Raw genomic sequence first — 14,888 nt, 5'->3', positions numbered from 1 at the left:
TTCTTAAAAACATATATACAGTCTATATATATACACTCACCGGCCACTTTATTAGGTACACCATGCTAGTAACGGGTTGGACCCCCTTTTGCCTTCAGAACTGCCTCAATTCTTCGTGGCATAGATTCAACAAGGTGCTGGAAGCATTCCTCAGAGATTTTGGTCCATATTGACATGATGGCATCACACAGTTGCCGCAGATTTGTCGGCTGCACATCCCAAAGATGCTCCATACAAGGCAGGATGGATCCATGCTTTCATGTTGTTTACGCCAAATTCTGACCCTACCATCCGAATGTCGCAGCAGAAATCGAGACTCATCAGACCAAGCAACGTTTTTCCAATCTTCTACTGTCCAATTTCGATGAGCTTGTACAAATTGTAGCCTCAGTTTCCTGTTCTTAGCTGAAAGGAGTGGTACCCGGTGTGGTCTTCTGCTGCTGTAGCCCATCTGCCTCAAAGTTCGACGCACTGTGCGTTCAGAGATGCTCTTAGGCCTACCTTGGTTGTAACGGGTGGCGATTTGAGTCACTGTTGCCTTTCTATCAGCTCGAACCAGTCTGCCCATTCTCCTCTGACCTCTGGCATCAACAAGGCATTTCCGCCCACAGAACTGCCGCTCACTGGATTTTTTTTCTTTTTCGGACCATTCTCTGTAAACCCTAGAGATGGTTGTGCGTGAAAATCCCAGTAGATCAGCAGTTTCTGAAATACTCAGACCAGCCCTTCTGGCACCAACAACCATGCCACGTTCAAAGGCACTCAAATCACCTTTCTTCCCCATACTGATGCTCGGTTTGAACTGCAGGAGATTGTCTTGACCATGTCTACATGCCTAAATGCACTGAGTTGCCGCCATGTGATTGGCTGATTAGAAATTAAGTGTTAACAAGAAGTTGGACAGGTGTACCTAATAAAGTGGCCAGTGAGTGTATATACATATATATATGTCAGTGAGACACATATATACTGTATATATATTTATATTTAATTCAGCGCTAGATAGCATAAAAGCCGGTAATTCAATTGCCGGCTTTTCCTCTCTCCTTCACAAACCCATATGATATGAGACATCATTTACATACAATAAATCATCTCATATCCCTTCTTTTATTGCATATTCCTCTTTACTAATGTAACAAGTGTCTCTGTGTAAAATTTGGGGTCTCTAGCTATTAAATTAAAGGGTTAAATCCAGGAAAAAATTGGCATGGGCTCCCGCGCAATTTTCTCCACCAGAGTGGGAAAGCCAGTGACTGAGGGCAGCTATTAATAGCCTAGAGAGGGTACATGGTTATAAGACCCACCCTGGCTAAGAACATCTGCCTTCAGCCACCCCAGAAAAGGCACATCTGGAAGATGCGCCTATTCTGGCACTTAGCCTCTCTCTTCCCACTCCCGTGTAATGGTGGGATATGGGGTAATGAAGGGTTAATGTCACCTTGCTATTGTAAGGTGACATTAAGCCAGGTTAATAATGGAGAGGCGTCAATTATGACACCTATCCATTATTAATCCAATAGTATGAAATGGTTAATAAAACACACACATTATTAAAAAGTATTTTAATGAAATAAAGACACATGGTGTTTTAATATTTTATTATACTCTTAATCCACCTGAAGACCCTTGTCACCTGAAATAAAGTTAAACAAAACAAACAACAATATTCCATACCTTCCATCGTTCAGTCTTGTCCCACGCTGTAAATCCATCTGAAGGGGTTAAATCATTTTACACCCAGGAGCTCTGCTAATGCAGCTGTGCTCCTGTCTGTAAAACTTGGTGAATGAATGGAATGCAGGGGAATGTACTGTGCGCCCTCTGCTGGATGAACTCATATGAACTCGAGCCTGGGAAAATATTCTGAAAAGTTCCCAGGCTCAAGTTCATATGAGTTCATCCAGCAGAGGGCACATCACCGCGACTCGAGGTAACTACAGTACATGCTGTGCCCGTAACATGCCGTATATTACGGATGTGTAATATACGGCAGATAGGAGCTGCTCCATAGAGAATCATTGGGCCGTGTGCAATGCGTATTTTCTGGATGTATTTTCTGCGCTCATACGTCCGTAAAACTCGCTAGTATGACACCGGCCTAAGGCTGTGTGCACATATTGCAGATTTTTAGCGTTTTTTCGCGTTTTTTCGCTATAAAAACGCTATAAAAATGCATAAAAACTGCATACATTATGCATCCCATCATTTAGAATGCATTCCGCAATTTTTGTGCATATGATGCGTTTTTTTCCGCGAAAAAAACGCATCGGAGTAAAAAAACGCAGCATGTTCATTAATTTTGCGGATTTTTTGTGGATTTCCTACTATATAATGCATTGAGAAATGGCCGGAAAAATCCGCAAAAAAAACTCACCAAAAACACGCAAAAAACGCGCAAAAAACGCATGCAGATTTCTTGCAGGTTTTTCTCAGGAAATTTCTACACGAAATCCTGAACGTGTGCACATAGCCTTAAAGGGGTTCCCCATTATTATGTAAACAAAGTACATATTTGGTATCACTCTCTACACCTATTATTTATCCTTTATGGTGATCAATGTAAATAAAAAAGATCAAAAGACAGTCAAAATTGGTGTTTGCTCATCCTGCTTAACAAAAATGGAAAGACAAAATGATCAAGCAGACATCTGTACCCCAGAATTAGTATTTTATACATTTGGCGTCGACCTGCAGAAAAATGATGTCATGTGAATTATATAACAAGGTGAAAACCATAACTAATATAAAAAAGTCAATACCAGAATTGCTCTTTTTTGCTCATGTCTAGTCTTTATAGAAGGTATAGGAAGTATAGAAATAAGAAAAAGTCCTATATGCTCTAATATGGTACTGATGAAAGAAACCAAGATCTCACACAGCTCCATTAACGAGAACTTTCAACATTTATGTCTCTCAGATTATGAGGTCACAAAGACAAAAAATCCCCCCAAAAAACTATTCTAAAGTACATAAACAAAATGTTATAACTTTGGTATGAAAATAATCATACCTACCTACAGCGTAAAGTGTATGTTTCGCAGGGTGACTGTCATAAAATGTAATACATAAACAATGGCAATCCCTCTATAAAGAGTTATTGCAAGTTAATAAGTTACAAGCATCCCAAAATGGTGCATTTCTGCAATTCGTCCCACAAAAAAATAAGCCTCCTTATGGCTATATCGACAAGAAAAAATAAAATGGTTCTGGCTTTTGGAATACAATAATGAAGAATGGAAAGGAAAATTGTTCTGAAGGACCATAATAGGCCGGTCCCTTAAGATCATAAAATTGCAACTTTACTGTATGTAGGTGACAGGTAGTGGAATATGACAGGACAGATGTTATGAGTAGAGTGACCTGACACTTATGCGTAACCCTGAAATGCAGGGAAATGTTTCATGTCCCGCAGGGTAAAAAACACAACCAGACTATTCTGTAGGGTAAACCTTTGTATAACCTACATCACTGTCAGACTTGGGGCCTCCAGAGGAAATTGCCCTCACAGAACGTGCACTTTGGTATTATCAGGGAACACACAGCACATATATCATCAAAAAGGTCTCAACCTATAAGGAATTGATATCTTGGAGTATAGGACCAATTATTATTTCAGAGCAGGATCCACTGGAAGACCTTCTAGTTCTCTGGTGGGCCCGTCCTACTCTGCTCTACCAGTATTGTGTCCAAAGGACTATATTGAAGTGCCCAGTAAATACAAGTTTCACAGTAACACCACAGTAACAAAGCTGATGATTATTGCAACATTTGAAAACATGAAATATGTGATGAACACCGTACCTGACTCACTACCAGAGACTGCATGTGTCCAGGAATGTGCTGGGGAACCCCGGGGAGAAGTCCTACAGAGACATGTGAGCGCGGTTGGGAATGTGCTGCTGGTGAACAGGACCTGCAGCACATGACCGCTGGGGGAGTGGCTGGAGGCAGAGCAAGGTCCCGGTTTCCCGGGGACAATAGCAGGACAGGAAAGCCTGCAGGAGTGTTAAAACTAGCTAAGGCTGGTTTCACATTTGCGTTTTTTGCCGCTGCGTTTTTGCGCAAAAAAAGCATGCGTTTTTTTCCCTATGTTTAACATTAAAAACGCATGTGTTTTTTTTGCATGCGTTTTGCCGCGTTTGACGACGCATGCGTTTTTTATATGCTTGCGTTTTTTTGCGGAAATGCAACATGTAGTAATTTCTAGAGGCGTTTTTTTGCCGCAAAAAAAGGTATGCTTTTTTTGCGGCAAAAAAACGTATTGCTGTCTATGTAAATGAATGCGTTTTTAAGCACATGCGTTTGCTTGCGTTTTAAACGCATGCGTTTTTATAGAAAAAAACAAGAATACACCCTGATAAGCCACCCCCCACCATCAAGGTGATAAAGGGATCCTAACCCTAACCCTAACCCTAGGAATCCAAACCCTAACCCTAACCCTATCCCTAACCCTAACCCTAACAATATGACAGTGAATACTCTACGAGTTTATATTTTTAGTACTCTATAGCAATACCGTATTTCTTGGGGTGTCCACATTGAACAAAGCTTTTTATTAGAAGAATGTCCTGGTCACCAGGTCAACATAATAGCCAATCCCTATGGATCCCTAGGATCCCTAGGGTTAGGGTTAGGGTTAGGGTTAGGCTTTGGATCCCTAGGGTTAGGGTTAGGGGTAGGGTTAGGGTTAGGGTTTGGATCCCTAGGGTTAGGGGTAGGGTTAGGGTTTGGATCCCTAGGGTTAGGGTTAAGGGTAGGGTTAGTGTTAGGGGTAGGGTTAGGGTTAGGGTTTGGATCCCTAGGGTTAGGGTTAGGGTTTGGATCCCTAGGGTTAGGGTTAGGGGTAGGGTTAGGGTTTGGATCCTCAGGGTTAGGGTTAGGGTTAAGGGTAGGGTTAGGGTTAGGGTTTGGATCCCTAGGGTTAGGGGTAGGGTTAGGGTTAGGGTTTGGATCCCCAGGGTTAGGGTTAGGGTTAGGGTTATGGTTTGGATCCCTAGGGTTAGGGTTTGGATCCCTAGGGTTAGGGTTATTGGTAGGGTTAGGGTTAGGGTTTGAATCCCTTTATCACCTTGATGGTGGGGGTGGCTTATCAGTGACCTGGTGACCAGGACATTCTTCTAATAAAAAGCTACCCCTAACCCTAACCCTTGGGAATCCTAACCCTAACCCTAACCCTAACCCTAGCTATTTCTATTTCTAGTGGGTTTTCTAGTTGATTTTGATGATTGGCAGCTGTCACACACTTCTCAGCATGCGTTTCAAAAACGCAAACGCAAGAAAAAATGCATGTAAACGCGTCAAAACGCCGCGTTTTGTTTTCCACATGCAAAAATGCATGCGTCTAAAAAACGCAGCGTTTGCACGCGTTTACATGCATTTTTTCACCACCTGCGGTTTTTTTAAAAACGCTGCGTTTTTAAATGCAAGTGTGAAACCAGCCTAAGAGAAGCCAAAGAACAGCGTGATAACCAAAAGGGGAGGATGAGTAGAGTGGTCAGAGACAAGCCGGGGTCGGAATTTAGAAGACGGAGTAGTACCAGACGGACTAGTAAGAGGGAACTCAGGGGACGTAGCTGAGGTCAAAACCAAGTGTGTAGCAGACAGTACAAAGTCAACAGGCAGATAGCAAACGAGGAACAGATCAGGTCATTCACAGGCAAACATACAAGACAGGCATATGTGCACAGAAATACAGGGGTCAGCTGCCCAGCCGAAAACGGACGTATAACTGACAACCAACACAGCACAGAGGTGGGTAGATATAGCCCTCCCCCAACCAAGGAGAGGCCACATAGTATTAACCCTAGAAGTACTGCCAAATAACTTTTGGGCAAACCATAACAAAGTAATTGCACAACAGTCTTGGAAAACTTGGATTTTGCAAATGTCAATGGAAATTATTATGGCTTACCTCATGAAGTGGACCCACCAGGCCCTAGGTCCGGGCGGGTAGATGGGCCCCGAACGTTGTTGCAGATGGCAGGATGACACGTGGAGAACAAGGACACAACACCCTCAGGAATCTTGGGAGCAGCAGGATGTATGTGGGGAAGTCAAAAGGGCAGCAGAGATAGAGGTAAAAACACAAAAATTGAGCTTGGTTTAAGTTGGCATACATGCACGACAAAATCGCATGTTCACATTAGCCATAAAGCATGCAAAACTTACAAGAAGCAAAATGAACATAAACCCTGCTGTAACTAAGTAAATAAAAAACAAAAGTGTATTTAAATAACACAGTGTTCTTAGTAATACTGTTTTTGATCAAAAATAGTATGAAAGCCATCCCACCATGGCAAGGTGACCCTGGTCGGGATGGTCCTACACTGTCTAATATTAAAAACCTTACCATGTGTCAGAGTTGACCTTAATGTGTGACTAAGGGCAGACAAAGGATTGGGTCCCAAACTGTGGGCACCGGCCTTGGGATGATATTTAAATGTAATTTCCACACCATGGCTTGCACAAAATGCAAATGCAAAATACAAAAAAAAACAAAACACAAAAATCGACTTTGGCTTAAGTTGGTATACATGCAGCACATAAACGCATGTTCACATTGGCCATAAATGATACAAAACCTACAAGAAGCAAAATTCACACACAGAGGTCAAATCTAACACATGGTAAGGTGTTTAATATTAGATAGTGTAGGACCTTCCCGAACAAGGTCACCTTGCCGTGGTGGGATGACTTTAATGCTATTTTTTTAAATAAAAAACAGTGTTACTAAGAACCCTGTGTTATTTAAAAGCACTTTTGCTATTCATTTATTTAGTGACAAACAGGGTTTATGTTCATTTTACTTCTTGTAGATGAGTAACACGGTGTGCACTGGTGGAGGAGACTAACTCAATAAAGTATTTAATAACAATCCGGAGACACGGGTGTTTGTTGTAATGGGCCTTAAAAGTCCTGGGGAGATAATGTTACACGCCAGGCAACCTGCAAAGCCCAATGTGGAGCACAACAGAGAGCGGTGGATCAAGATGAAGGGAGGAGAGCCAGGTCCTGGGACACGTGTAACAGAAATATTGCAGATCATGCATTAATTGATTTCTATCTGGACAAAAGATTTAGAATTATGTCCCACATAGACCTGCCCTGCCGGGGGTCATACACTGTGATCCAAAATACCTCCATTATAAGAGGAAGCAGTGAAACAAGTACTGAATCCATCACAAAACGGACAGTGGCACCAACATTCCTATCCCACAGTCTTATAATAGCGTACAGTGTCCATCGTTTTGGCTGGATCTGCAAGTAGCGCTATTTTTCTCCTAAAACTAACAGAATCTGCGACAGATGAGCCGTTGTCTTTCTTTTTGCATTTATTATTATTATTATTTATTTATATAGCACCATTAATTCCATGGTGCTGTACATGAGAAAGGGGTTACAAACAGGGTTATAAATATCATTTACAGTAATCAAGTTTACAGTGACAGACTGGTACAGAGGTACTATGTTTTAGTATACGTGTATACAGACGTTGAGCAACCACCTCCATTAGGCAATGCAAACAAGCTGCAATCAGTGACCACAGACAAACCTTAGCGCGTGTGAACTAAGAAGCCATTACTGAAGAAAATGGGTAACATTATGGGACAAAGGAAGAGGTTTAGAGTCATCCATGGTTCCTGCCTTTCTTTTAGTCAGGAAGTGATTTCCTTCCTTTAACTTCCAACACATCCACACTGATTACAGCTTAAACTTTGGAGAAGACGTCTTGTAAGATTTCTGCAGCTCCTGGGCTATTACATATGGGCTGCTTATAAATATATTAATTTTTTTCTATCTTTCCATATTGCATTAATCTGTAGTAACAGTGTAAAATTTTATTCCAGGTTGTGCACATTGGAGGGGGAATCGTTCCTCTATCCAATCCCAAAAATGACTAATCGCACAAATACAACGCACCCTACGTCGGCCTCCACCACCCACAGTTCCACCGGATCGGTGATAATCGCCTGGATTGATGGCATTCTGAACCGCATTCCATGTGAGTATTACAGTTCAGAGGGAGTTTGGTGCATTTCACTAACATGGAAATGAAGATATTTCTGATATTCTGACCTTGATACATCAATTGGAGCAAAAATTTCTGTTTCTGAGGTTTGTTTTGAATCAGTTTCATCACTCTGAAAATGATAATACTCAGCATTCCTTCAATCATAGCATGGTGTGGCTAGGGAAGCACATTTTCTGCTACTTGATTTGGGAACTCTGGGTTATTAGAGAGTAGATTCTCTATTCCGGACATCATTTATTAGTCAGAGGAGCACGAACCGAGAACATCTCTCAATTTGTAGAAACAACATTGTTCATTTCATAGTCAACCACCTTGTTTTCAATGGGACTTGTGCAATGCTTCATTTCCCAGGTGGTGTCTCGGTAGGGAAGTTGAACCCTTACTGACGGGTTTCCCAACACATTTTATCTAGTAGATTGGAATTCCACCCATAGGACATTGTAACATAAAGTTATTTTAAATAGATCTTTCTAACAAAAACTGTACCCTTCCTTTAAGAAAGAGACTGAAAAGATGCCTTTTGAGTTATTGATGTTTTTTTACCTTTGTTGAATAACTGTCCTTTTACGTTTACCTGTTAGTTGTTCTTTCTGTTTTGAATGGTTGCTATTATTCTGCTATAATCTATCCATTCTAAAACATTCTTTCCAGTACCACGATGGGCCATCTACACATTGTTTGCTGTGGGACTTTTTTTAATTCTTCTGCTGATAATCTGCTGTTGCTGCTGCTGCTGTAAACGGAAGAAAAATAAGGACAAAGAAAAAGAGAAAATCAAACTTGGGAATGTGAAGAACAGTGTAACTACAAGCTTGGTAAGGACTCAGCTGATCATAGTTAAAATCACGATAGATAATAGATAGATATGAGATAGATAGATAATAGATAGAGAGATAGATGATAGATAGATAGATAGATAGATAGATAGATAGATAGATAGATAGATAGATGTAAACAAAAGGAAATAGCGGGCACCACATAAAATATCAAATAAGGGATCAACCATATGCATATAGCTAAGTATTAAACAAAGGAAAGAGAAAAAGATATGCAGACTAATGGGATCAACCTTCAATACATTTTATTAGATACAATGGTACAAAAAGGCAAAGCGAAACACACAATTAAAACCATTTAAAAGGCTAAAAGAGCCATGAGAAAATCCCCATTAGACAATAAACAGGACGGGTTGTGGAGTGTCAATTAAATATATAAACATTGGTACACATCCAGTTGAAAAAATATATCAAAAAAATATAGACCACAATAGTATACCGTTTTATGGCTGTATTCTGTGTTTATGCCTTATGATGTTGGATATAGACCCCCTTATTGGGAATTGGTGTCTACATACTTAGGCTTATTTGTTAGGTTGGACGCCACAATATTGCTACATTATTGCCATTTGGTATGGAACTCTCAGCTTGCAATATGTGTGGGTTGTTTTCATTTCTGTCTACCTGGATGTATACATGCCATGAAATATTGCATTATTGGTGAATCCAGTGTATATCTGTGTGGGTTACCTTTATGGGTTGCTCTCTCATTGTCTAACAGGGCAGTTGGCAGCAAAAATGTGGTGTTAGTGCTGATATATTTTTTCAACTGGATGTGTACCAATGTTTATATATTTAATTGACACTCCAAAACCCGTCCTGTTTATTGTCTAATGGGGATTTTCTCATGGCTCTTTTAGCCTTTTAAATGGTTTTAATTGTGTGTTTCACTTTGCCTTTTTGTACCATTGTATATAATAAATAGATAGATAATAGATAGAAAGATAGATAGATACACAGATAGATATGATATGGATAGACAGATAATAGATACATAGATAGATGGTAGATAATAGATAATAGATAGATAGATCGATAGATAATAGATAGATAGATAATAGATAGAAAGATAGATAATAGATAGATGATAGATAATGCTTAGATAATAGATAGGTAGATAGATACATGGAAAGATAGATAATAGATAGAAAATAGATAGATAATAGATAGGTAGATAGAAATCCAAAAAATAGGAGCAGCACACCGTTATTTGTGATAAAAGAGGTGTTTTATTTAGCCCATGGTGGCGACGTTTCGGTTCAAAGTATTGAACCTTTTTCAAGCTCCAAAAAGGTTCACTCCTTTAGACCAAAATGTCACCATCATGGGCTAAATATAACACCTCTTTTATCACAAATAACGGTGTGCTGCTCCTGTCTTTGGGATTCCTACATTCAAGGTTTGGTGAAATGTTTTTACGTGCAATATAATCATTATAATTTGTTTTAACTAATCACAGCTACTATGCCCGGGCAACACTGGGCTCTTCAGCTAGTAACTATATAATTATAATATAGCACAGGTTAATGGCAGGTCCAGGAAATATAGAGCACCAAATTGACACATAATAAGAGTGGTACAATAATAGGAATGAACAATAGAAGCACATAAAGTCATACATCGGACAAAATATATCATCCATTACCTGTGGTCATGATGCAATGGGTGTGTGTACTGCTGACTCGCACCTCGACGCGCGTTTCATTGCATCTGCAACTTCGTCGGGAGGTAGACATCCGGCAACTGCAATGGATAATCGAAAAGCATTATTCATTAGTAATTATTCAGATATCAAAAGGTAAAAAAAATAAAAACAAGGCTTAGGCTTGAGCACTAAGGCTCTTAATCATTAATTGATTTGATCATAATTAATCATAGTTAATTAAGAGCCTTAGGACTCGAAACGCATAGGCCTAGTGTGTTTGTTTTAATTTTTGACATTTGAATAGTTATTAATAAATAATCTTTTTATAGTCCTTTCCATCGGCTCTTGCATAGATTTCCTGGGTATTCTTTGATAGAGTTGTCGTGACACACTTTTGCTGATCTGAGAAGGTAAAACTGCAGGGTAAGAGAGCGCAGCAACCTGAACCAATGAGCCTCCAGAACTACTTACTTTACTTAGTTGCTTTTATGATTTTTTTTGCCACCAAATAATATTGCAATTTTAATTTGCTAGACTGGAAATTTCTAAAATCTTTAGAATAGACTGATATCCTTTTCATAACAGCAATACATTTTTTTGGGGAAAGGGCTGTGGAATATGTTGACGCTATAAAAATATAAATATTATTATTAGTTTATATTAGTCCAATGTCATTTTACCACATAAAGTTATAAAATGCACTTTGATAAAAAAAAAAAAGGTGTGTGAATTGAAGGTTACATATTATAATATATTATATCGTCATCTTCTAGGTACAGCCAGATATAGAAGGACTGCACAAATCACAGGAAAATGCCTACCGTGGGCGACTGCAATATTCGGTGGAGTATAACTTTCCGAGTGAGGAGGTATTGAATTTGATATTTAATACAAATGCATCAAATTAGGTAAAATGGGGATAGGATTTGCAGTACCTATTCTCGCAAAAAACAATCCATCCCTCTCCTGCTGACTAACAAGAAGGGATCAGTGAGGATTGTGTAGCCAGCATGTGCATTTTCAGGGGCTGTTGATTGTGTCGATTCCAATTTGAATTACAGATCATTTCATTTAAAAGGATCTGTGGTATCAAGAAGATCTGTATTGCCATATTAATAGGGATTTTTTTTATACTGGAATTTATTGGTGGTCTCTGTTGCTATTGTCAAAATCCAAAAGAACTCGAACTTCTGCAGGTTTTTTCTCCAAGCTTAAAGGGGTGGTCTGAAACTCACATTTATTTTAATCCTAAATCGCTATTTAATTTAATAGTCTAATCTCTTTTCTAATGTAAGTTAATTAAAAAGTATCTACTGTTCCCTCTGACTGCTTTATTTTTACTTTTTTACCTCCTTCCTGATTAATGATGCTTCGTTTGAGAACCCCCATTGCATCCTGGGATATTGAAAAGAGAAGTTATTAAGAGGCTGCGGTCACTCCTGCAGCCTCTGACCCTACCCTGAAACAAAGAGTCATCAGTGACATCAGTTTCAGAGACTGCTCTACTGAGCATGCGTTAGTTTTCAATTCTGACGTATGCTCAATAGGATCTTATTGCTGTGCAATATTCTGTTTAATGTACAGTGACAGTGCGCTCCTTCACCGGCTCTTATGAAAAGTGCCAAGCCGGCAAGAAAGTGCACTGTCATTGGTCAGTGTGCATTGTAAGGAGAAAACCCGGTGAGCAGAGTCAAGCCTTGCCCCTGCAAGTGATGATACTATTGGGGGCAAGGTTGGTCTCTGCTTTTCCTGCTTGCTGGGTTCTCTCCTTACAATGTGCACTGACAGTGCACTCTTTTGCTGGCTCATCACTTCTTATCAGAAGTTCTCACTGTTTACAGTGATCCAGACAAGCAAGTATCGTAAGGAGATAGTGCTGATTTCTATGCCACGCTGATTTGGATCTGGAGACGGGTTGTGCTCGTCAGACTGGATCTGAATGGAGATCCCAAAATGAGTATTTCCAGGAGTAATGGGCAGGTGTCTTTACATGGTGCTTTCCATTTCAGATAACTGTGGCGGTGAAACAAGCTGCTAGTTTGAAGGCCATGGACAGCGGAGGAACTTCAGATCCATATGTCATAGTCTACCTCACCAATGATACCCGCAAGAAACATGAGACCAAGGTGCATCGCAAGACGCTAAGCCCAGTTTTTAACGAATTCTTCACATTCAAGGTGTGCTAACTTAAAACATAGGACAATGCCATATTTTTTCTACAAAATGTAACAATTCAGTTATTCTGTAAAATCACTAAACAACATTAAAAAATAACTAAGTGACACCTCCGTGAAGAGGCAGTCTAATTATCAAGGTAGCCAACAATTTAAAAACCTGGAAAGATATAACATTTTATTCATTTTCTTATGTAATGGATACATAAAAAGTATAATGATGTAAGAAGGCACATTCTGATATCAAATATATACATTTAAAAGAGAACAGTGATATACAGTGGGGAAAAGAAGTGTTTGATACACTGCTGATTTTGCAAGTTTTTCCACCTACAAAGAATGGAGAGGTCTGTAATTTTTATCGTAGGTGCACTTCACTGTGAGAGACATAATCTTAAAACAAAATCTAGAAAATCACATTGTATGATTTTTACATAATTTGCATTTTATTGCATGAAATAAGTATTTGATACAATAGGAAATAAAAACTTAAAATTTGGTACAGAAACCTCTGTTTCCAATTACTGAGGTCAGATGTTTCCTGTAGTTCTTGACCAAGTTTGCCCACACTGCAGCAGGGATTTTGGGCCTCTCCTTTATACAGATCTTCTCCAGGTCATTTAGGTTCCTGGGTTGTATCTGGGCAACATTAAGTTTCAGCTCCCTGCAAAAATTTTCAATTGGGTTCAGGTCTGAAAACTGGCTAGGCCACTCCAGGACCTTTAAATGCTTCTTACGGAGCCACTCCTTAGTTTCCCTGGCTGTGTGTTTCATATCATTCTTATGCTGGAAGACCCAGCCAAGACCCATCTTCAATGCTCTTACTTAGGGGAAGAGGTTGTTGGCCAAATTCTCACTAAAGAAAATACCACCAAACCTGCCTTCGATATGGTGCAGTCGTCCTGTCCCCTTTGCGGAAAATCACCCCCCAAAATATGATGCTTCACGGTTGGGATGGTGTTCTTAGGGTTGTACTCATCTTTCGTCTTCCTCCAAACACAACGAGTAGAGTTGATACCAAAAAGTTCTATTTTAGTCTCATCTGGCCCCATGACCTTTTTCCACGCATCCTCACGTATGCTTCCAATGATCATTGAGATGGTCATTCACCAACTTCAAACGGTTCTGGACATGTGCTTGCATGAGCAGGAGGACCTTGTGTACCCTGCAGGATTTTAATTCATGACAATGTAGTGTGTTACTAACAGTAATGTATGAGACTGTGGTCCCAGCTCTCTTCAGGTCATTGACCAGGTCCTCCTGTGTAGTTCTGAGCTGATTCCTGACCTTTCTCAGAATGATCCTTACCCCATGAGGCGAGATCTTGAATGGAGCCCCAAATCGAGAAAGACTGACAGTCTTCTTGGGTTTCTTCCATTTTCTAATAATTATACCAACAGTTGTTGCCTTCTCACCAAGCTGCTTGCCTATTGTCCTGTAGCCCACCCCAACCTTGTGCAGGTCTATAATTTTGCCCCTGGTGTCCTTAGAGAGCTCTTTGGTCTTGGCCATGGTGGAGATGTTAGAGTGTGATTGAATGTGTACACAGATGTCTTTTATACAGGTAACAAGTTCAAACAGGGGCAATTAATACAGGTAATGAGTGCAGAGTAGGAGGGCTTCCTAAAACAAAAATAACAGGTCTGTGGGAGCCAAATTCTCTCTGGTTGGTAGGTGATCAAATACTTATTTCATGCAATAAAATGCAATTTAATTATGTAAAAATCATACAATGTGATTTTCTAGTTTTTATTTTTAGATTCTCTCACAGTTGTACCTATGATAAAAATTACAGACCTCTCCATTTTTTGTAGGTGGGAAAACTTGCAAAATCATCAGTGTATGAAATACTTATTGTCCCTATTGTACCTTGAACACAGAGTTTAGTAGTTTTGTAAATACATTCTTATTCGGCATTAATCCTGGGTTACAGCTTGTGTTGTAATCGAGAGCATTTTAGGCCTCCTTCACGCATCCATGCTTCCAGTACTTGTGACATCCGCTTTTTTTCATGAATACATCACGTACTTATCATAACCTTTGGTCCGTGTGACCTTTCAAAACACACAGAGACATGTCAGTTTTTTTCCATGTGCCATCAATGTTTAATATGGCAATGTATAGGAGAAGCTTTGTAATTTCTTTCTTTCTTTGTCCATACCAGAAAAACATTGATGACACTGATGGTAAAAACAGAC

At 39.7% G+C, this 14,888-nt stretch overlaps 1 protein-coding gene across 2 annotated transcripts in view; it reads left to right on the top strand.

The window, feature by feature from the left end:
- SYT8 (synaptotagmin 8) overlaps positions 1–14,888 on the top strand; it is a 69,797-nt gene that overhangs the window by 44,729 nt on the left and 10,180 nt on the right. Inside the window, exons 1-5 of one of the 2 annotated variants that reach the window (XM_077287885.1) lie at positions 7,707–7,734; positions 7,851–8,005; positions 8,687–8,850; positions 11,290–11,385; positions 12,526–12,693. In XM_077287885.1, the coding sequence (XP_077144000.1) occupies positions 7,897–8,005; positions 8,687–8,850; positions 11,290–11,385; positions 12,526–12,693 (537 nt within the window). In that variant the 5' untranslated portion in view covers positions 7,707–7,734; positions 7,851–7,896. Of the gene's footprint in view, positions 1–7,706; positions 7,735–7,850; positions 8,006–8,686; positions 8,851–11,289; positions 11,386–12,525; positions 12,694–14,888 lie in introns of those variants that run through there. The other variant, XM_077287884.1, reaches the window with a different exon arrangement.

Source organism: Ranitomeya variabilis, chromosome 2 (genome assembly GCF_051348905.1).
Source record: "Ranitomeya variabilis isolate aRanVar5 chromosome 2, aRanVar5.hap1, whole genome shotgun sequence".
In the NCBI taxonomy this organism is placed as follows: domain Eukaryota; kingdom Metazoa; phylum Chordata; class Amphibia; order Anura; family Dendrobatidae; genus Ranitomeya; species Ranitomeya variabilis.
The sequence above is the reverse complement of the archived record's forward strand: the minus strand, read 5'-3'. Positions and strand labels throughout refer to the sequence as shown.